Source organism: Podarcis filfolensis (genome assembly GCF_964270895.1).
Source record: "Podarcis filfolensis genome assembly, chromosome: 8".
NCBI classification, from domain to species: Eukaryota; Metazoa; Chordata; class Lepidosauria; order Squamata; family Lacertidae; genus Podarcis; species Podarcis filfolensis.
In genome coordinates, this window is record NC_139611.1 from 79857679 (window position 1) to 79879762 (window position 22084).

Here is a 22084-nt window from a genome sequence, read left to right on the forward strand (position 1 = left end):
AAGTTCACAAACCAAAACACCTTCCAGGTACGTACCTTGGTTTAAGAACAGCTTAGTTTATGAACAACTTGGATTAAGAACGTGGCAAACCTGGAAGGAGGTGTTTTGGTTTGTGAACTTTGCCTTGGAAGCAGAACATGTTGAGTGTGTTGACTGTACAGTGACTGTACATGTTGACTGTACAGTGGTACCTTGGGTTAAGTACTTAATTCGTTCCGGAGGTCTGTTCTTAACCTGAAACTGTTCTTAACCTGAAGCACCACTTTAGCTAATTGGGCCTCCTGCTGCCACTGCACGATTTCTGTTCTCATCCTGAAGCAAAATTTTTAACCCGAGGTACTATTTCTGGGTTATTGGAGTCTGTAACCTGAAGCGTATGTAACCTGAAGCGTATGTAACCCGAGGTACCACTGTACTTTCTTTCCATTTTTGTAGAAGATTCAGCCACCTGGTGCCGGCACTATTCAGAGTAGACACACTGAAACTGGTCAACACGGCTCAGCTAGCTCTATCAATTTTAGTGTGGGGCTTCTGTGAGTTCTATGCAACCTATTGCTTTGTGATTCGTCCTCAGGGGTCCTGCCATATGCCCTGAGCGATGTCCCACCCAGAAATAGCAATCCTGGGTTTTGGTCCCTTGCCTCTGTTTGCTAGCTCTGACCTTCCATGGCGATACACAAGGACTCCGTTTGTTGCTTCTTGCCATGTTGCAGTCATAGGTACCCTCCTCTCCCCCTTGTTCTTCTGACAAGATGAATTTAGTGACCCAGTTTAGTCGTTTGCATGGTATTTGCATTATTTTATCACACGCACACCCCTGTCTACAGAAAGGAGAGGAAATGTGTGGCAGAGGCTGGAAGAGGCAAAAAGGGAACCTTGAACGTCACATTCAAATATACTTATCAGGCCTGCAAATTTTTCAAGTGTTGCTAGAGTTGGCAAGGCGGGGTGGGGTGGGGGAGTGGATTCATCTGGCAGCCAAATTGTTAACATGGTGAGCGACCCACCTGTCAATTACCTGGCATCACACTGACATCAGATGATCTATTTTTATCTGTGCTGCTTGAAATCAAACTAAGCAGGCCAAAGGCGCAACTCAGAAAGTGGCAACCATCAGCTGATCATCGGGTCTGTCAAAGCCCCGGGCACTGTATCCCGCAAGCCACAACAGCCAGCTGATTGTCGAAGTTCACAAAGCCCTGTGCGCGGCACTTTGCAGGATCTGACAGTTGTCTGATTCCCAGAACTCAGCTGAACAGCACTGTCTGAAAACTCCTTTTCAGTGTGGTGTAGTGGTTAAGAGCAGTAGATTCGTAATCCGGGGAACCGGGTTCGCGTCTCCCCTCCTCCACATGCAGCTGCTGGGTGACCTTGGGCCAGTCACACTTCTCTGAAGTCTCTCAGCCCCACTCACCTCACAGAGTGTTTGTTGTGGGGGAGGAAGGGAAAGGAGAATGTTAGCCGCTTTGGGACTCCTGAAGGGGAGTGATAAAGCGGGATATCAAATCCAAACTCCTCTTCTTCATCATCTGAAGGGCTGCCACATGGAAGATGGAGCAAGCTTGTTTTCTGCTGCTCCAGAGGGAAGCACCCAAACCAGTGGATTCATATTACAACCAAGGGGATTCAGACTAAGCATTAGGAAGAACTTTCTGTTGGTATGAGCTGTTGACAGCGGAAAGCTTGGAAGGTGGTGGGCTCTCCTTCTTTGGAGGTTTTTAAACACAGGTTGAATGGCTGTCTGTCAGAGATTCTTTAGCTGTGATTCCTGCATTGCACTGAGATACCACTTTAAGAGCCAGTGTGGTGTAGTGGTTAAGAGCGGTAGTCTCGTAATCTGGGGAACCGGGTTCGATTCCCTGCTCCTCCACATGCAGCTGCTGGGTGACCTTGGGCCAGTCACACTTCTCTGAAGTCTCTCAGCCCCACTCACCTCACAAAGTGTTTGTTGTGGGGGAGGAAGGGAAAGGAGAATGTTAGCCGCTTTGGGACTCCTGAAGGGGAGTGATAAAGCAGGGTATCAAATCCAAACTCTTCTTCTTCTTCTTCTTACCTGCCCTACACCTGACACCAGGTGGGTGTAGCTTGGCCAAATTGGTCTTGTGGGCCAGACAGGTTGGCATGATAGGCTTAAGGCTTCCTACTGCTGATCTAAAGGAACGTATGGGCAGTTCTACAAGGGGAAGTTCTTTTGCGTAGTCATGGTGAGGGGATAATCCAGGGGTCAGCAAACTTTTTCAGCAGGGGGCCAGTCCACTGTCCCTCAGACCTTGTGGGGGACCAGACTATGTGGGGAGGGGATGAACAAATTCCTATGCCCCACGAATAACCCAGAGATGCATTTTAAATAAAAGGACACATACTACTCATGTAAAAACACACTGATTCCCAGACCATCTGTGAGCCAGATTTAGAAGGCGATTGGGCCAGATCCAGCCCCCAGGCCTTAGTTTGCCTACCCATAGGATAATCACTATAGGTTGTGTCAAACTAAGCTTTACATAGAATAGTCCCATTGAAATTAATGGAGCTAACTTTGTAATATAATCATAGAATTGTAGAGTTGGAAGGAACCCTGATGTAGCCCTCTTGTCTGATGTATTTTTAGGAATTTTATCAGGTAGAGATTGGAAACAAATTAAAGCAGGCAGGCTGTTGATTATTTAGTTTTGCAGCTGCCATGAATATGGCTTCCGCTGTTTCCCTTTAAACTGGTAAATTCCGGTTTCCATTTTGTCTCTTTGGGGTGTGCCCTTTAAAATTGTTGCTAGCATAGATTACCAGAAGTGCTGTGTTTCATATTTCAACTTTCAAAAAGAGCCCAGCCTCTAACCCAGGGGTTCCCAAGCTTCCCCCCGCCCTCCCCTGGACTACTTGAAAACTGCTAAGGGTTAATGATATTTCTTCCTGCTGTAGCTGTAATAATGTACTGTGCTAGATGCTGTATATATTTTACCGTATTTTTCGCCCCATAGGACGCACCGGCCCATAGGACGCACCTAGTTTTTTTTGGGGGGGGGGATAAAGAAAAAAAATTATTTCCCCCCCAGGTGCGGGGCTGGGGCGGGGGAAGCCCGAGCTTCCCCCGACCCCAGCCCCCAGAACAGGCTGCTATCTGCAAGCCGTGGGAGAGCTGCTGCGACTTCGTGCGGCTCTCCCACGGCTAGCGGAGGGCTGCGCCAAGCCCGAAGCTTGGGGCGTGCTAAGCTCAGCGCGTCCCAAGCTCTTGGGTGCCGGCAAGCTCTCCACTGGCCGTGGGAGAGCTGCGTGACTTTGCACGGCTAGCGGAGCGCTGCGCGAAGCCCGAAGCTTGGGGCGTGCTGAGCTCAGCGCGCCCCAAGCTTCTGGGTGCAGGCAAGCTCTCCGCTAGCCGTGGGAGAGCTGCGTCTCCCACGGCTAGCGGATAGCTTCCTGAAGCCTGGAGAGCAAGAGGGGTCGGTGTGCACCGACCCCCCTTGCTCTCCAGGCTTCAGCGAAAGCCTGCATTCGCCCCATAGGACACACACACATTTCCCCTTCATTTTTGGAGGGGGAAAAGTGCGCCCTATAGGGCAAAAAATACGGTAATTATATCCGTATTGCTTTGTTTTTTCCTTACATACTGTATTTTATTGTATTAAAATTTGAGTTTTATAGTATTCATATTGTTATGTGGCAAAATACAACAGAAAGCACAAAAGCAGCAATAGAAATATAATTAAAAGTCAATATGAATATTCAGTACAATGGATGTGCCATCTGGCTTGAAGCTCATAGAGGACTGGCGGTCTGCAGACCATAGTTCGGGTACCACTGCTCTAGTATACAAGAATGTAGATGTCATTTAAAAAAGTCAAAACTTTACCATGAAATTAAAATAACAGTCCAGGAAAAGATAGAAAGTGCAACAAAATAACAGCAAGGGAGAAAACAAAAACTATACAAGACCAAAAAACCCACACCTGGGTTCACAGCCATTGGTACATAAAGTATATGCCCAAGAGGGTACACAATAAATTAGATATTACAACAAAAACTGTCCTGATATTAAACAAATGAGTACCAGATAAAGCCACATTTCATTGGGACTTGCCAGTCATGATACAGTATACTTGTCATATAAATAACAAATGACAGCAAAGTCCATAGGTTTAGGTGCCCCTAAGATATCCTTAATTTATGAGTCAATTTTTTCAGGGAGAAGGATAAACATTCCTTTATTAAACAGAATATTTAAACTAAAACTCGTGGGCTCCTTCGAGCAGCTACTAACAGAAAAATTATAAGCAGTCTGTATTTGACGTATCAAAAATTGATAAAAGGCACGATCTGTGGTATAAAGGCATTGGTGTACACCTATTGTTCAGAAATATCCCTCATCGCCTCTTCCCAAGGTTTATGTATAGTGGATGCTCGGGTTGCGAACATGCTCTGTGCAGGAGGCACGTTCACAACCCGCAACCCACGCATCAGCGCACATGCGGGTTGCGATTCGGTGCTTCTGCACATGCGCAAGTGCCGAAACCCGGAAGTAACCCGTTCCAGTACTTCCAGGTTCGGAATGTTGCGCAACCCGAAATCCCACAACCCAAAGCGTCTGTAACCCAAGGTATGCCTGTACAGTGTTACCTCTGGTTATGTACTTAATTCGTTCTGGAGGTCCGTTCTTAACCTGAAGCACCACTTTAGCTAATGGGGCCTCCTGCTGCAGCTGTGCCGCTGCCGCCACACAATTTCTGTTCTCAGCCTGAAGCAAAGTTCTTAACCTGAGGTACTATTTCTGGGTTAGCGGAGTCTGTAACCTGAAGCGTATATAACCCAAGGTACCACTGTACATGTTTACATGACCACCACATGTGCCAATACATTTCGTTTTTGTTACATCCCCTCCAATGCAAAGGGTAACCAACCCCAGTTAGATTTCTTCTTCTTGTGTTCTGATGCCCTTACAGAAGCAGAGGGGCACCAATAAACCATCGCCTCTGCTCTCCTCAGAATCACAAGACACTCTGCTACACCCTCCGAATTAAAAATACATTTCTAGTGAAAACTGAAGCTTCAGTGCACAGCCAGAAAATAAAAGGAGGGGGGGAGGGAAGCCCTCATAAGTTTAGTTGGGTGGAGCTATGAAGCAACCAGCCGCATCTCCTGGTGTCTGCTGAAAAGAGGGTTGGGGAAAATAAGCTCGTGAGCAAAAACAACGCCAAGTCCATCAGACTCAGCTGCAAGTAGTATGCAAGTCTAGGACCGTCGTGGCTAAGAACAAGTAGCTCCGAGGAAGTGATAAAGATAGCAGGATGAAAGGTGGTCCAAATCAGCTGTATTTCCTGGTTCTACTGAGTCTCTTTACAGGTAAGCACTCACTGGAGACCTTTTGGGCTGGCGGTTCCTAACAGGTTTGGAGATCTTTGGAACTGGGCTGGCATAGGGAGGGCAGTGGCAATGCACAGGGCTTTGGTAGCAGTCTGATATGCAGCAGTTTGACAGGTGAATTGTGTTCCTCCTTGCCAGGGGTGCAGGAAAATCACCTGATTCATTTGTGCCAGGTTCAAAGCAGAGGTCACAGGCACTAAAGGTATCTGTAATTCTGAAGGATTAGACGGTGCATCCTTCTGCATGTTTTACTCAGAAGCAGAGATGGGCAGTTTTGTTTCTCATTTTTTCCTGTCTTCAGTTCAGTTCTACATGAAAATTCACCAGACCCCATGAAAGTTCATGAGGTTTTAGTGCGAATTTCTCCCAGCATATATATTTTTGTAGGCAATTTTGCCTCGTATGCACATTTTTTGCAAAGCTATTTTCACAAAGATAATGCATTTTACATGCTATTTTCAGTAATGTGCAGATTTTTATGCACACTTTGCATGCATTTTTGTACACATTGCTTAGCTGCAGAGCTGCACTGCAACATTCAGAGAGGTGTGAATTTTGAAGGCTGGCTGTTTCGGTTTGCATATTGTTTCTGAAAGTGTGAATTAGGTAGGTTTGCCTTCAAGTGCAAATTGAATTTAATCCCCCCCATCCCTACTCAGAAGCCCCATTGAGTTCATTAGCTGTGTATAACAGGGATAGGCAGCCATATAGATGTTTAGGGTCCCTGGCCGTTAAATGTCCAACATCACCTGGAGGCAACCACATTGGCTAGCTGTGGGGTATAGAGTTGCGGCATAAAATGTGAGCTCTGTGGCTGAATTTAGAAGAGGCTTTTTTTAAAAAAAATCTCTATCCCGCCCTTTCTTCCAAAGGAATCCAAAGTGGAAGACAATAAGGCTTTTTAAAATAAAATAAAGAAAAGCATTCATAAACGTTAATTATACCTAAGCACCTTAAGAACATCCAAAAACATTTCAAAACAATCACAGCTAATAATTTCCAGGGATGTTGGGAACAGTCCCTTCAGCCATCAAATATCTGGGTGAACCAATAATGTTTTTACACTTCCCATTGCCTGCAATGATTTTCTGCTTTTGTTTAAAAGCAATAAAAATACTTAACCAAAACAACAACAACCCTAGGCGAAGAGGAATGTTTTAAAATTCGTCTCAGATGTTAATAATGAGGGAGAGAAATGTACCTTACCAGAGAGGTCACTCCTCAAATGGGGAACCACCACTGAAAAGGCCCTGCCTTGAACCTGATGGTGCCATAGGTTACAGAGCAAAGCTTCATCAGAGGCCAATTTTAGTAGTGAGGCTGTAAATTAAAAAATAAATTAAATTTAAAGATTAAAAATAGGTAGGTAGTCATATTGGTCTGATGCAGTCAAAATAAAATAATACACACACACACACACACACACATATATATATATATGTGTGTGTGTGTGTGTGTGTGTCAGCTGACAACCTTAACTATAACCTACCATGTTTTCTTAGGATAGAGGGGCCCTTATTCATAGAATAGGATGGTGGTTCTTTGTTTTGAAACACTTTTAATCAACTGACTTTTGGTATACGCACCAGTGTCACTTGTGGTATTTTCCATCAATAAAGGGATCCATTGTTCAATTGTCTTGTACCACCATCAGGGTCAAGTAGGCTCAAATTAAAGTAGATGGGGTGGGAAAATGAATAACTTCCAATCTTATGCATGCCTACTCATTGGTAAGCCCTATTAAGTTCAATGGGGCTTGCTCCTAGGTAAGTGGGTAAGAAGAGCCGGCTGGGTCACGCCAATAGTGTGTCTGCTAGCATCCTGTTCTCACAATCACATAGCTGTCAACTTTTCCCTTTTTTTGCGAGGAATCCTATTCGGAAAAAAGGGAATTTCTCTTTAAAAAAGGGAAACATTGACAGCTATGCAATCGCCAACCAGATGCCCATGAGAAGCCTACAAGCGAGACCTGAGCCAAACAACACTCTCCCTTTCTCCCTTTCCTACAGTTTCCAGAAAGGGGTTTCCAAAGCATACTGCGTTCAGCAGTGGAGGCAAGGCATAGCCATCTAGGTTGGTAGCTGTAGACAGCCTTCCCCCTGTCTAACCCTCTTTTAAAAGCTGTCCAAGAGAGAGAGCCCCTGTCTCAAATTCTCGAGAGACACTGCCTGTTATTGCAAACCAGAAGTCTGGAGTCTTCCAGCTGTTACTGAATATCAATGCCCATCATCTCCAGCCAGCACAGCCAATAGCCAAAGGTTTCCCACACCTGGTGTGAGACAAAACTGAGCTATGTAGACTAATGGTCTGACCTGACCCCCATTCACACCAGACATTGAAAGCACTGTGATACCAATTTAAATAGTCATGGCTTCCCCCAAAGAATTCTGGGAGCTGTCATGAGATAAGGGTGCCATTCGCATCCCAGATCTACAATTCTCAGAACTGTAGCTCTGTGAGAGGACTAGGGGCCTCCTAACAATTCTCATCTCCCTTAAGAAACTGCAGATCCCAGAATTCATTGTGGGGAGCCATGACTGTGGTACAATAGTGCTTTCAATGTATACAGACCCTCCAACTGTTCCTATTTTCCAGGGGGTAGTCCTGGATTTACAGAAGCCGTCCCATTTTCTGACTTGATCCTGGAATGCCCCGCTTTTCCTTGTTGTTGTTGTTTAGTCCTTTAGTCGTGTCCAACTCTTTGTGACCCCCTGGACCAGAGCACGCCAGGCACTCCTGTCTTCCACTGCCTCCCGCAGTTTGGTCAGACTCATGCTTCTAGCTTCGAGAACACTGTCCCACCATCTCGTCCTCTGTCGTCCCCTTCTCCTTGTGCCCTCCATCTTTCCCAACATCAGGGTCTTTTCCAGGGAGTCTTCTCTTCTCATGAGGTGGCCAAAGTATTTGAGCCTCAGCTTCACAATCTGTCCTTCCAGTGAGCACTCAGGGCTGATTTCCTTCAGAATGGAGAGGTCTGGTCTTCTTGCAGTCCATGGGACTCTCAAGAGTCTCCTCCAGCACCATAATTCAAAAGCATCAATTCTTCGGCGATCAGCCTTCTTTATGTTCCAGCTCTCACTTCCACACATCACTACTGGGAAAACCATAGCTTTAACTATACCAACCATTCCCCTTACAGACCTGCAATTCTCAAAATTTCCCATGAAGAGGGATTTATTGTTACACCATGCTAGGAACTCTCTGAGTGGAATGGGGGGAGGGGGTCTTCCTAACAGCCCTCAGCACCTTTAACAAACTACAGCTCCCAGAATTCTTGGGGTGGGAGCCATGGCTATTTAAAGGAGACCCACTGTTCCGTTCACAGAGCTTTAACTATACGGACCTTTGTTGGCAAGGTGATGTCTCTGCTTTCCCTATTTTCATCAGGGAAATGTTGGAGGATATGTGTATGTTCCTAACTCCTTTTCGCGGGCTAGCAGCTTTTTATATATTTACCTGTCCTACAAACCTCCTGCCCATTTTTGTCAGACTCTGCTAGACCCAGAGGTAACCACAGCCTATTTTAGAATGATCCCCAGGAGAGGAAGAGCCTGTCATGTAAGGTTCCACCCCACCCTACAAGGCCCACTTACCTGCAAAGTTCCCTTTTTGAAAATAAAATTAAAAAAAAACTTATCTTCTGTTTCCTGTCAACAGGGGCAGGAAAAGGGAACTAAAACCAGCATGGTACCCTTGAGAGATGGCCGGGGAGGGGGTGTCATCGTGAAGTGGAGATGTGGTTCAGTGAAAGGGAAGGAACAGGGGAGTGAAAATTACACAGCTTGTTACTGGAACGGCAATTCAAAATGGGGGTGGGTGGTTGAGTGCTGCCCCCCCTTTTTGTTCTTAACAAACCCAGTAAGCTTGGATGCCATGCAGAAATTCAGCAGGTGACACATCAGGAAAATGGTCACCTGCTAAATATGTAGGCTTCTGTAAAAACACAGGGGCCATTTTCCTGTCAGTGACAGGCCACTCTCTGCTTTTCCACGATGTCCGGGCAAAAGTCTGATCTGCTAAAATTATAATAGATTTTACATGGTGTCCTTCATGTAACCACAATTAAATTAAAGATTGTATTAATATGTGTATTCTGCTTTTCTGGTAACAATGTTGAGCTCAAATCAGCTCATAATAATGATGATGAAGATGATGATGATAGTGATAATAATTAAAAATTAGCAAACATTACAATCATAAATGCAATCCCATATAAATAAGGCAAAAATGAGCAAATTCTATACAAACTCATAATGATTCAATGACAGCCCTTAGCATCAGGTAGGTAGCCGTGTTGATCTGACACAATATCTATCTTTCATCTATCTATCTTTCTATCTTTCTATCTTTCTATCTTTCTATCTTTCTATCTTTCTATCTTTCTATCTATCTATCTCCAGTAGCACCTTAGAGACAAACTAAGTTTGTTCTGGGTATAAGCTTTCATGTGCATGCACACTTCTTCAGATACACTGAAACCAGCCCTTAGCAGTTATTTTCTTTTTCCTTTTTCCTTTTTCCTTTTTCCTATTATTAACACTGTTTTAAAAGTACTGTACAGAACAATCCATTCCTCATCTCATACAGGAGACAAGCGGAGTCTAAAGTAATATAAACAAAACAAAACAAAAACATTAACTGGTCAGTACAACCCATCAAGAAGTACCCAAATTCAAGCCCACAATGTTCAAAGCAACCGTAAAGTTTTGTATGCTGCTGGGATATGTCTTTGTAGTCCATCTTTGCTTGCATAAGAAACAAAACAGTGTCAATCTGACTCAAATGGATCTTTAAATTTCATTCCTTTAGCCAAACATAGATTTTAAATCAAATTTTCCACCAAAGCATCTGGCCAAACCATCTTATAACTGAGCCTCTTGGGTTTGCTGATCAGAAGGTTGGCAGTTCGAATCCCCGGGACAAAGTGAGCTCCTGTTGCTCTGTCCCAGCTCCTGCCAACTTAGCAGTTCAAAAGCCCGCCAGTGCAAGTATATAAATAGGTACTGCTGCGGCGGGAAGGTAAATGGTGTTTCCGTGCGCTCTGGTTTCCATCACGGTGTTCCATTGCGCCAGAAGTGGTTTAGTCATGTTGGCCACATGACTCGGAAAGCTGTCTGTGGACAAACGCCGGCTCCCTCAGCCTGAAAGCAAGATGAGCACCTCAACCCCATAGTCGCCCTTGACTGGACTTAACCATCCAGGGGTCCTTTACCTTTACCTTACCTACACCAGTTAGCTAACACGACATCCTTTAGGAGGTCCTTCCAATATTGAGCAACAGCTGGCTGGGCAGCTGCAAGGAGATAGCCAATTCGAGGTTTTAAGTGACAATCCTCATTGTTCTGAAACATGTTTAACAGGACTAATGATTGCTGACCAGTCATTTTAGTAATTTCTGAAAAGATCACAGTCCAAAACCAGAACTCTTTTTTTGCAAGCCCCCCACATATGCTGGAAAGATGTGTGTCTCTTAGTTCTGGTCCTACGGCTGCATTTACCTGAACACACTTTTAGTTCACAATCAACTTGTGACAGGATCTTTTCAGTGGTGGTTCCCCATTTATGGAATGCCCTCTGTAGTGAGAGGTATCCATCTCCATCAATCAATAAAAATAAACCATGACTTATGGGGGCATGTAAATGCAACCATTTAATCAAGACTGTTCGAAGCTAGCAGCTAGAAACTGCCTTACTTTGAGCCCAAACACTGATTTGTCGAGGTCAGGGCTGGGGAACCTTTGGCCATCCCTGCTGTCACTAGACCACAACTCCCATCATCCCTGCCCATTGGCCATTCTTGCAGGGGCTGATGGGAGTTGGAGTCCAACAAGCATCTGGTGGGCCAAAAGGTCCTTCACTCCTGGTTCCAGGTCAGCTCTGTGTCCACAGATGTATTCTATGATTGGTTTGTGGTTTTGTCGACATCCTATGTAAAAGTAAAGAGGATTCATCAGGATCAATGTTTTCATGGTGACAACAAGCAGATCTGAGATTTTTACTGTGCATCGTAAGCTTTAATTTAATGGAGTGTTGGGTGGGGTACCACAACTAAAGTGGCTGGAGCAACAAGTAAGATATTATTACTACTATTGTTGTTGTTGTTTAATCGTTTAGTCATATCCGACTCTCTGTGACCCCAGGGACCAGAGCATGCCAGGTACTTCTGTCTTCCACTGCCTCCCGCAGTTAGGTCAAACTCATGCTGGTAGCTTCGAGAACACTGTCCAACCATCTCGTCCTCTGTCATCCCCTTCTCCTTGTGCCCTCCATCTTTCCCAACATCAGGGTCTTTTCCAGAGAGTCTTCTCTTCTCATGAGGTGGCCAAAGTATTGGAGCCTCAGCTTCAGGATCTGTCCTTCCAGTGAGTACTCAGGGCTGATTTCCTTAAGAATGGATAGGTTTGATCTTCTTGAAGTCCATGTGACTCTCAAGAGTCTCCTCCAGCACCATAATTCAAAAGCATAAATTCTTCGGCGATCAGCCTTCTTTACGGTCCACTCTCACTTCCATACATCACTACTGGGAAAATTATTATTATTAGCAAATTTAATTCTACTAGATCAGACCTTTACCCAGGCCCCATGGAAAAGTAAAGTGTGTGCACACATTCTCATTTTCTCTCTGTCTTGGGGCAGGAGGAGGGTAACACAAATGTTTGGTGATCTGATGGTCTCTTGACATATTCCCAACCCCGCTTGTAGCTAAGTCTTCAAAGATGTTGGAAAGAGAGATTGAATTCCCAGATACACCACTGTGTTGTATTTTAAATAAGTAGTCCTGAGAATATGGCTCCTACGGCTTAAGGAATGTTGGAACTAGCTTTCTTTCGTTCTATTTGCAAACTCATTTCAAGCCACTGCTACTCACCTAATAAAATCCTTTTTGACTTATGACTTCAGTATCTGCCCATACGTTAACAACATCTGTGTATACCCTCATCTGTGCTCTTCTGTCTTCATAGAAGAGATCCCAGAGATCTGTGGATGAAAGGCCAGTACACACATTTTAATAAAAAAATTAGTAAATGGAGTGAGAGCATTTTTGATAGCGACAGCCCATTTGTGGAACTCCTTCTCCAGTGGATACCGATGCTGGCATCCTTTAGGTGCTATGCAAAGACTCTAAAAAGATAAATGTCACAGGCCTTTAAAACTTCTAAAATATTTCAGAGGAGGGAGGGAGGGAGGGAGGGAGGGAGGGAGGGAGGGAGGGAGGGAAGGAAGGAAGGAAGGAAGGGGGATGGAAGCCAGCATTGCCCATGACACACCTGACCCAAGGTCATAGCTGTCAAGTGTCCCTTATTTGAAGGGACAGTCCCTTATTCCAGCGCCATGTCCCGCTGCTGCCCCTTATTGATGGATGTCCCTTAAATCGGATTACAAATTGTAAAAAAAGTGAAATATTTAGGTATACAAATAACAATGAAAAATATAAATTTGTTCGAAGATAATTATAAAAAAAATTGGGAAGAAACAAAAAGAGAAATGGAAACTTGGACAAGATTGAAATTAACACTCTGGGGTAGAATCTCGGCTATTAAAATGAATATCTTACCAAAACTTCTGTTCCTTTTTCAAATGATTCCCATAATAGGTAAAGATGATTGTTTTAAAAAATGGAAAACGGACCTAACAAAGTTCATATGGCAAGGCAAAAAGCCACGGATCAAACATAAATTATTAACTGACATAAAAGAGCGGGGAGGTTTTGGACTCCCAGACCTGAGACTATATTACGATGCAGCATGCTTTACTTGGATCAAGGATTGGATCAAATTGGATAACAGTGACATTTTGGATTTGGAGGGATGGAACAACAGATATGGTTGGCATGCCTATCTAATTTATAACAAAGTGGCAGTCCATAAAGAATTTCTAAGCCACGTAATTAGAAATGCATTATACAAGGTCTGGATGAGACATAGAAGGTTGTTAGAACCAAAAACCCCATGGTGGGTCTCACCGCTAGAAGTAATATCGGTTAAAAAGATAAATACTATAGGAAGAATGGCAACATACCAGCAGCTCCTAAAGGAAGAACAGGGCCAAGTAAAACTAAGACCATACGATGAGGTGACCCAATACTGTACCACATGGTTACAATATCACCAAATCGCACAAATATTCAACCAGGATAAAGTAATAGGATTTGAAAAAGAAGAATCAAAATTACAAAAAGTATTATTACAAAACTCAAAAAAAATATATATCCAAAATGTACAATTTATTATTAGAATGGGAATTAAAGGATGAAGAAATAAAAGAAGTTATGATTAAATGGGCATGTGATATAGGATATGTAATTCGGCTGGACCAATGGGAGAAATTATGGAAATATGATATTAAATTCACGGCATGTTATACAATAAGAGAAAATTTTATGAAAATGGTGTACCAATGGTACCTAACTCCGGTAAAAATGGCTAAAATTTACAAATTAAAATCGAATACCTGTTGGAGATGTAAAAAAGAAATAGGAACAATGTTTCACATGTGGTGGGAATGCCGACCTATTAAACAATTCTGGAATGAAATCTATGAAGAACTCAAAAAGATGTTTAAAATATCTTTCAGAAAAAAACCGGAGGCATTCCTTTTAGGTTTAATTACAAATGATATCCCCGAAAATCAAAGGAAAGTATTCCTTTATGCAACAACAGCTGCCAGGATGCTTATAGCTAAAAACTGGAAAGGTAGAAAAACTCCATCAGTGAAAGATTGGCAAATTAAATTTTGCGAATACATAAATCTGGCAAGACTCACAGCTTACATAAGGGGACAATCGGACCAGAAATTATTAAAAGAATGGGGTTGTGCTAAAGAGTATATGAAAAAACATTGTTCTGGAGTTAGTATATTGGTATGTAATGAATGATGCTTTACAGGGTTAAAGGAAAAGAAAAATGGTGTAAAAAAAAAAAAAAGTACCAAGGTGGAAGTAATCTAATTAGACACAACAACACAGTAAGAGTAAATTTTTTGAGGTCTTAGAACAAAGAAAGGAAGTCAATTTGTGTTTATGTACGTAATGATATGGTTTTTTTTCTGTAGATGTGTGCTTTTTCGTTTTTGTTTAGTTTAGTCTTGTTACTTTTGTTTTTTTTTTTCCTTTTGTTTTCTGTTTTTTTTCCTATACGTTCCGGGGATTTTTGTTTGTATAGTATTATTTTGGATTCAATGTTTGTAATTTTTGTTATGATTTTGCATTGAAAAAAATAAAATAAAAAAAAAATGTCCCTTAAATGATGTCCCTTAAATTTCAAAGGAAGCAGCTCCTCTCCCTGCCGGCCACGGAGGAGGGAGGCTCCAGCTGTGTTGCTTAGCTGTGTTGCTCACCCAATAAGAAGTCTAAGAACGACTGGGGGGTGGAGCTTGCATGCCTTGTGTGTGGCTAGTTAATGCAAGCTGAGGGGTTTTTTGAATGCTGGACGCCATTTTGCTGCACGTGCTGCTGCAAACTTTGCAGTGCAAAGCCAGGCCGGGGAGCTATCTTAAGTTGAGGCTGCATAGGCCTTGTGGTGCATGTGATTCAGATTCTATTCAGTTGAACCTCTGGTTAGACAGTGTTCTCGAAGCTACCAGCATGAGTTTGACCAGACTGCAGGAGGGCAGGAAGACTGGAGTGCCTGGAACAGGTGAGGCTGCAGGTCCCTTATTTTGGCTGCTGGTCCCTTATTTTCAAATCTGTAAGTTGACAGCTATGCCCAAGGTACCATAGCACACTGGTTGAAAACCACTGCCCTAAATAAAACAAAAGGAGATTTCCACATAAAAAGAAAGAAAAGAAGATGGCTCTTTCTACAGCTTGCAGACATCAAAACTTCTTCTCCCTTCTCCCTTCTCCAGGTTATGCTTGTGAGAACCAGACCACAGTTGACAAGTCCATTTCACCATCAGACACACTAAATGCCAGCAGCTCTGGAACGACAGAAGCCACTCTGTCTCCTACGACTGAGAAAAAACGCCCCCAAACAGCCCCCCTGCCTACACCAGTGGGCTATGTGTCCATGACGGTGGAGCCTGGACACCCCTCTTATATAACCACCGAAGGGTCTTCTGCCACTCTAGAGTGCAAGTTCAAGGCCCCCAAAGGGGCCAAAGTCATTTGGAAAAAGACTTGCTCCTCCAACTGCAGTGAAAGCTTTGCTGTCAATGAGACTGACAGCCGGAAGATCACGGAAGACCTTTCTCAAGGGTTGTCAACGCTCAGCTTCCATTCAGTCCAAAGGGAAGACACAGCCATGTACTATTGCTGTGTGTCTGCTCCATCGGCCGGCCAACGCCAGTCTTGTGGCACGTACCTCTGGGTCCGGAGTGAGTATGAACCTTGTGAATCCATAGGGTTGGGGTGGGTAAGTCTGTGGGTATGCTGTATTGTTTTTAACACTCGATTGGGAGCCGCCCAGAGTGGCTGAGGAAACTCAGCCAGATGGGCGGGGTATAAATAATAAATTATTATTATTATTATTATTATTATTATTATTATTAGTCATGGCTGTTATGTGCTGAAGTTCTCACCCTGGGCCAGCGGGGGGATACTGTAGATAGTTTTCACTCACGTCCACATATGCAAATAAGGAATTGAAAGTGACGTTCAGTGATTGGATAGTTACAGAAAGTTGTAGTGGAGCTCTATATAAGCAGGTTGGCTGAACCCTTCAGTCAGTTCTGTTCTGGCCTGCGAATAAACAAGAGCTGTTTGAAGAATCGCTGTGTCGTCTGATATGTTCACCCACAACTTAACAATGGCACACTTAATCATGACCAAAAATACCCACACACCTCTCCTTGTGTGGCAATTAGGCTTAGTAGTTAGTGAGAGAACCCCCCCGACACACATACAATGCTTATTCCCATGCCTTGGGGGGGGGTGCAATTCTCATTGGAACTGTGGTTGGAGAAAGCAGAGATAACTCCCTGTATTCTGTGATCCTAACTAAAATTGCTCCCCCACCACCACCCAAAATGGGCAACAATTAGACTTAGGGGGAAAGTGCCCATTGGTGCCAATGGGATTTTTACACACACACACACACACACACACACACGCTGTCAAGGGATCAGCAGGCAAGCTGAGGGAAGGGTGTACAGTGGTACCTCAGGTTACATACGCTTCAGGTTACATACGCTTCAGGTTACAGACTCCACTAACCCAGAAATATTACCTCAGGTTAAGAACTTTGCTTAAGGATGAGAACAGAAATTGTGCAGTGGCGGTGCAGCAGCAGCTGGAGGCCCCATTAGTTAAAGTGGTGCTTCAGGTTAAGAACAGTTTCAGGTTAAGAACGGACCTCCAGAACGAATTAAGTACTTAACCTGAGGTACCACTGTATAAAAAATCCTCTAAGGACAGCTTTGCTGGCATCCCAAACGATCTTTAAGACATTCTCCTTATTTAAATTGAAATCAAAAAATTCTTTTAAAGTCTTCATTTTATGGATCAATGGTCTAGTTAGACAGTAAAATTCATGTTAAATTGCTGTTTTGGGGGGGGGGGTTTCATCGTCTGGAATGGATCAATCTACTTTTCATTACTTTCAATGGAAAAGTCCGCTTCAGGTTAAGAATGCTTCAGGTTAAGAATGGACTTCTGGAACCAATTAAGTACTTAACCTGAGGTACCACTGCATAGGCTGCATCAGAAGTTACATTTGCCTGTTAGTTTGGGGTTTGTTTGTTTTTTTAAAAAATTGCATTAGAAAAAATAATTTGTAATTGGCCAATGCATATCAGAAGAGAGTATAAGATGACTAAACTTTAAAACTTTTCTAGGAGCTACTTTGAAATTTTTTTTTATCTCCTTATAAATCTGAAATAAATGCAGTCTGAAAATGAGAAATATCTCAGGATGTTCACTGTTGTTTTGTGTTTAATTTTCAACATTGGCCTTGAAATGTTGTTTTATATCTGATTCTGAATCCTGACACTTGGAAAACCATTGACAATGCAAGACTTGGACTGGGGTTTCAATACTCTGCTGAGTGATAACTTCTTTTGGCAAGTCTCTGTATTTTCAGTGTAATCTAACTTGTAGATGTGAGGATAAAATGAGAGACAGCCCCTGCATACTCAACTCATAGCTCCATGGTGAAATAATAGGATTATGGAAACTAGATAAATAAAACAAATCTTACTATTGAAACCTGTGAATAGCGACTTGGGCGTAAGGACCACTGTGTTCAATGAGCTTCCTCTGAATTATGTAAGATTGCAGCCTTGGGTTGAGAGATATTTCTTTGAGGGGCACCTTGAGTCCCATCAGGGAAAAAGGTGGGGTATACATAAATTATTAGTATTGGTATTAATATTAGTACTAGTGGGGTGGTCTTTTTAAAAATGAAAAATTTAAGTCTCGCTGATAAGAGTCTTGAGGAACTAGCGAAAACTATAATTTGCTGTGTGCAATAGCTGCACATCTTAATGCTGTCCTTCAAAAATCCTTCAGCACCTAGATTTGGGAGAGTTGGAGAGAAGGGGGCTGGTTAGGAGATGATGAATTTGGCCATTTCCTGACCACCTTCCTTCAAATCACCATTTGGAAAATATCAGAAGCTTAAGATCAGACAGTCCAGAATGACATAATCAGGTTGAAGTGGAAGAGGAGGACGACAACGGTGCTGGCAAACTGGCAGAGTCAACTGCAGGGTTTTAATTAGGGAGGAAATCTATCTCAGCCCTACATGGAAAGGCCAGAGAGGCAGATGTCCTACACTAAGCTGCAGCTGTTCCCCATTGTCTATAGCAGCGTTTCCCAAACTTGGGTCTCCAGCTGTTTTTGGACTACAATTCCCATCATCCCTGACCACTGGCCCTGCTAGATAGGGATGATGGGAGTTGTAGCCCAACAGCAGCTGGAGACCCAAGTTTGGGAAACCCTGGTAGAGCAGCAGACTTCAGGGCCTACCTTTAAGTCAAACAGACATTTGGGGACCCATTTCTTATTTATTTATTTTTCTACCATCTATTTGTATGGTGTTGCTGCCACGGTCCATCTCTGATCTTTTCTCAACCCACCAGTTGAAAACCAGTGGTCTAGAGCCAGCAAAACAACAAGCTGTGGTTGTTACAATGTTAGGGAGTTATCCCCCTTTCCCCTGTAAGTGATGGCAGATTAAATGCTGGTCATCATTTTATCAAGTGGTAATTTTCTATGTTGGGTGTGCAATGTGTGCATGCATTCAGATGAAAAAGGCTTCCAGAGCAATAGAAACAAGACAGCTCCTGCCCTCAGGGTTATAATTTAGATATAATAATAATAATAATAATAATAATAATAATAATAATAATTTATTTACACCCTGCCCTTCCCGGTTTTGGTTGGATAGTGTCTTTGAAGCTACAAACATGAGTCTGACCAAACTGCGGGAGGCAGTGGAAGACAGAAGTGCCTGGCGTGCTCTGGTCCATGGGGTCACGAAGAGTCGGACACGACTAAACGACTAAACAACAACAACAACAACTTCCCGGTTTAAAAACCGGGCTCAGGGCGGAGAATAGCAAATATAAAACATTGATTAAAATGCGACTTTAAAACAGCATAAAAGACAACATAAAAATGCAGCATCAATATCAATAAAATTCAAAAAATCGGGTCATTTTGGGAAGGGGAAAAAAAAACCCTGTCAGTAGACATCAAATGATCACCAGGGCTAACTGGCCAAGTTGGTCCTACTAGGGCCAGCAAGGAGGCCAGGGAAAAATTTAAATGTGGGGTCCCAGAAAGGGTTTCTTCATAGAAGAGAAAAGGGAATAGAGGATCAGGCTTATTCAAATTGAAGGCCAGGTGGAATAGCTCTGTCTTACAGGCCCTGCAGAAGGAGATCAAGTCCTGCAGGGTTCTAGTCTCATGGGACAAAGCATTGCACCAGGTTGGAGCCATCACTGAAAAGGCCCTGGCCCTGATGGAGGATAATCTAACTTCCTTAGGGCCTGGGACCTCTAAACTATTATTATTCATGGACCTTAGGGTCCTCTGCGGGACATACCAGGAGAGGCGGTCCCGTAAGTACGAGGGTCCTAGGTCATATAGGGCTTTAAAGGTCAAAACCAGCACCTTAAACCTGACCCTGTAGTCCACCAGGAGCCAGTGCAGCTTCAAAAGCACTGGGTGAATATGCTCCCATGGCAAAGACCCCGTGAGGAGCCTCGCTGCAGCATTCTGTACCCGCTGGAGTTTCTGGGACAGTTTCAAGGGCAGCCCCGAGTAGAGTGAGTTACAGTAGCCAAGCCTGGAGGTGACCGTCGCATGGATCACTGTGGCCAGGACAGGGTGGGAAAGGTAAGGGACCAACTGCTTGATACGGCGAAGATGGGAAAATGTCGCCTTGGCTGTTGCTGCAACCTGCGCCTCCATGGAAAGGGAGGCATCAAGAATGATGACACAAAAGATAAATGGATGAGGCAGGAGGAGGAAACTAGTACTCAAGCAGTGGCGTAGCGTGGGTTGTCAGCACCCGGGGCAAGGCAAGTAATTTGTGCCCCCTAACCCGTGGATTTGCGCCCCCTAACCCATGGATTTGCGCCCCCTAACCCGTGGATTTGCCCTAACCCCAGATGTTGCGCCCGGTGCGGCTGGCCCCCCCTGCACCCCCCACGCTACGGCACTGTACTCAAGACAGGAGTTCTTAGTTCCTGCTGTGGTAGAAAACTTCAAAGAGAGGAGAAACCAAGAAATGCCAGTCTCTCAGCTGTGTTGATGGAGTTTCTTCTCTTCCACCTTCTGATTAAACAGCTGCTGCCAGGTGACACTTGATAGCTTCTCAACACTAGGCACGGGCCAATATAAGTTTCAGTTTCTTATTTTTTCTAGTCTTTAAGTCCTGCCCTCTACATTTCCACATTTTAGAAAAAGGCCTCAATGAATTTCACCAGCGTTTTGGTACAATTTTCTTCCAATATACACATTTTTACGTGCAGTTTTCCCATTTTTGCAAAGTAATTTTCCGGGGTATACGGCATCTTTGTCATTATACAAGCATTCTTATGTGCACGTTATCTTAGTAGATGCATTTTTAAAACATTGCTTGGCTGGAAAACGACATTGCAGAATTCAGAGAGGTGCATTTTTCCTCTTCCACTCTCTGCTGTAGCCTAGTGAAGACAATATGATTATTTCCCTGCTTAGGTATGCTTGGATTTTCCTCATCACTTGGCAGGGGGAATACAAGTTAACCACTTGCAAAGTTACCACTTGGTTAAATAGATATATACCTGGTGCCAGATGTAGAAGGAAAAGAACGTGGAGTTGTATTTAACTAAGTTCTACACAGAATAGTCTCAATTAAATTAATGGACCTAAGTTAGTCATCCCCATTAATTTCCGTGGGTGTGCTCTGAGTAGCTGCACTCATGGGTTATAGTGAAGCAGCTTCGTTTTTCAGACTGGGGATTTTCTAGAGACCTAAGCCAGGCTGGTAATATCTGTACAGGATTCCTGCATTGAATTCTTAAAGTTAATGGTTCTTCCAGAGAGATGGGAGTGTAGCTAGAGTAGTGCCAGGCAGAAGCTCAGAGGGAATAGGGACTGATACAGGTGAGTTCTGGGTTATGAGAATATTGATATTGTTTATCTTCCTGCCAATTTGATTCCCTTCCCTCCCCCTCCCCCTCTTTCTTTTTTCTTTTTCCTTTCTCCTCCTGTGATGAGGCTGCATTTTAATATTTTAATGTTTCAATATTTTAATGTTGTATTTTACTCTTGTTTTTAAGTTGTATTCATTCAACTTGTTTTTATTATTGCTTGTTAGCCGCCCTGAGCCCGGCCTTGGCTGGGGAGGGTGGGGTATAAATAAAAAATATTATTATTATTATTCCCAACCACATTTTATCATTACAACAACTTTGTTAGGTAGGTTTCATTGAGAAGTAAACTAGGTGTTACAACTAGGGTTGCTCCCAAACACCCAGGGAGTTATAAGTCAGAGCAGAATTCATACTTCTGCCAGACAGTATCTTAATCAGGGTTTTTGTAAATATGCTCCACAACCTTGTTTTGTCAATAAGAACTTTCATTTCCTTTCTGAAATTGCCACTGGCCTGTGAAATGACGTATTATCAGCCCGCACAACACAACATTTAACCTGAAGGTTCAAAATGGGGAAACGTTTTCTGCAGAATGTGTGAAGAGGCACAGAAGCCGCCACCAAAAATTTTATCTTAAGGAGAAATCCGGAGAGTAGGTTTGGCACTGCAATGTACAAACAGAACCATTGTGGAGAAGCAGTGCTGGCATCAGTGCCAATTTCATAGCAAGTACTTGCCCAAAATCAGTGCCAGTGCCGCTTCTCTGCCAGTGGCAGAGATGGCAGGGCAGGCAGAGTAAGGTAAGGTAAAGGTAAAGGGACCCCTGACCACTAGGTCCAGTCGTGGCCGACTCTCGGGTTGCGGCGCTCATCTCGCTTTATTGGCCGAGGGAGCCGGCATACAGCTTCTGGGTCATGTGGCCAGCATGACGAAGCCACTACTGGCGAACCAGAGCAGCGTACAGAAATGCCATTTACCTTTCCACCGGAGCGGTACCTATTTATCTACTTGCACTTCGTGCTTTCGAACTGCTAGGTTGGCAGGAGCAGGGACCGAGCAACGGGAGCTCACCCTGTTGCAGGGATTCGAACCGCCGACCTTCTGATCGGGAAGCTCTAGGCTCTGTGGTTTAACCCACAGCACCACCCATGGCAGGGCAGGCAGAGTAAATCAATACAAACAAAGACACTTAATGCAATAATACCTGGGG

General features: G+C 43.7%; 1 protein-coding gene across 3 annotated transcripts in view; it reads left to right on the top strand.

Annotated features, from left to right (window-relative positions):
• Positions 1-22084, top strand: part of CD79A (CD79a molecule) — a 37475-nt gene that overhangs the window by 8792 nt on the left and 6599 nt on the right. The window contains exons 1-2 of one of the 3 annotated variants that reach the window (XM_083627889.1): positions 4666-5331; positions 15199-15666. In XM_083627889.1, the coding sequence (XP_083484015.1) occupies positions 5277-5331; positions 15199-15666 (523 nt within the window). In that variant the 5' untranslated portion in view covers positions 4666-5276. Of the gene's footprint in view, positions 1-4665; positions 5332-15198; positions 15667-22084 lie in introns of those variants that run through there. The other 2 variants (XM_083627888.1, XM_083627890.1) reach the window with 2 other exon arrangements.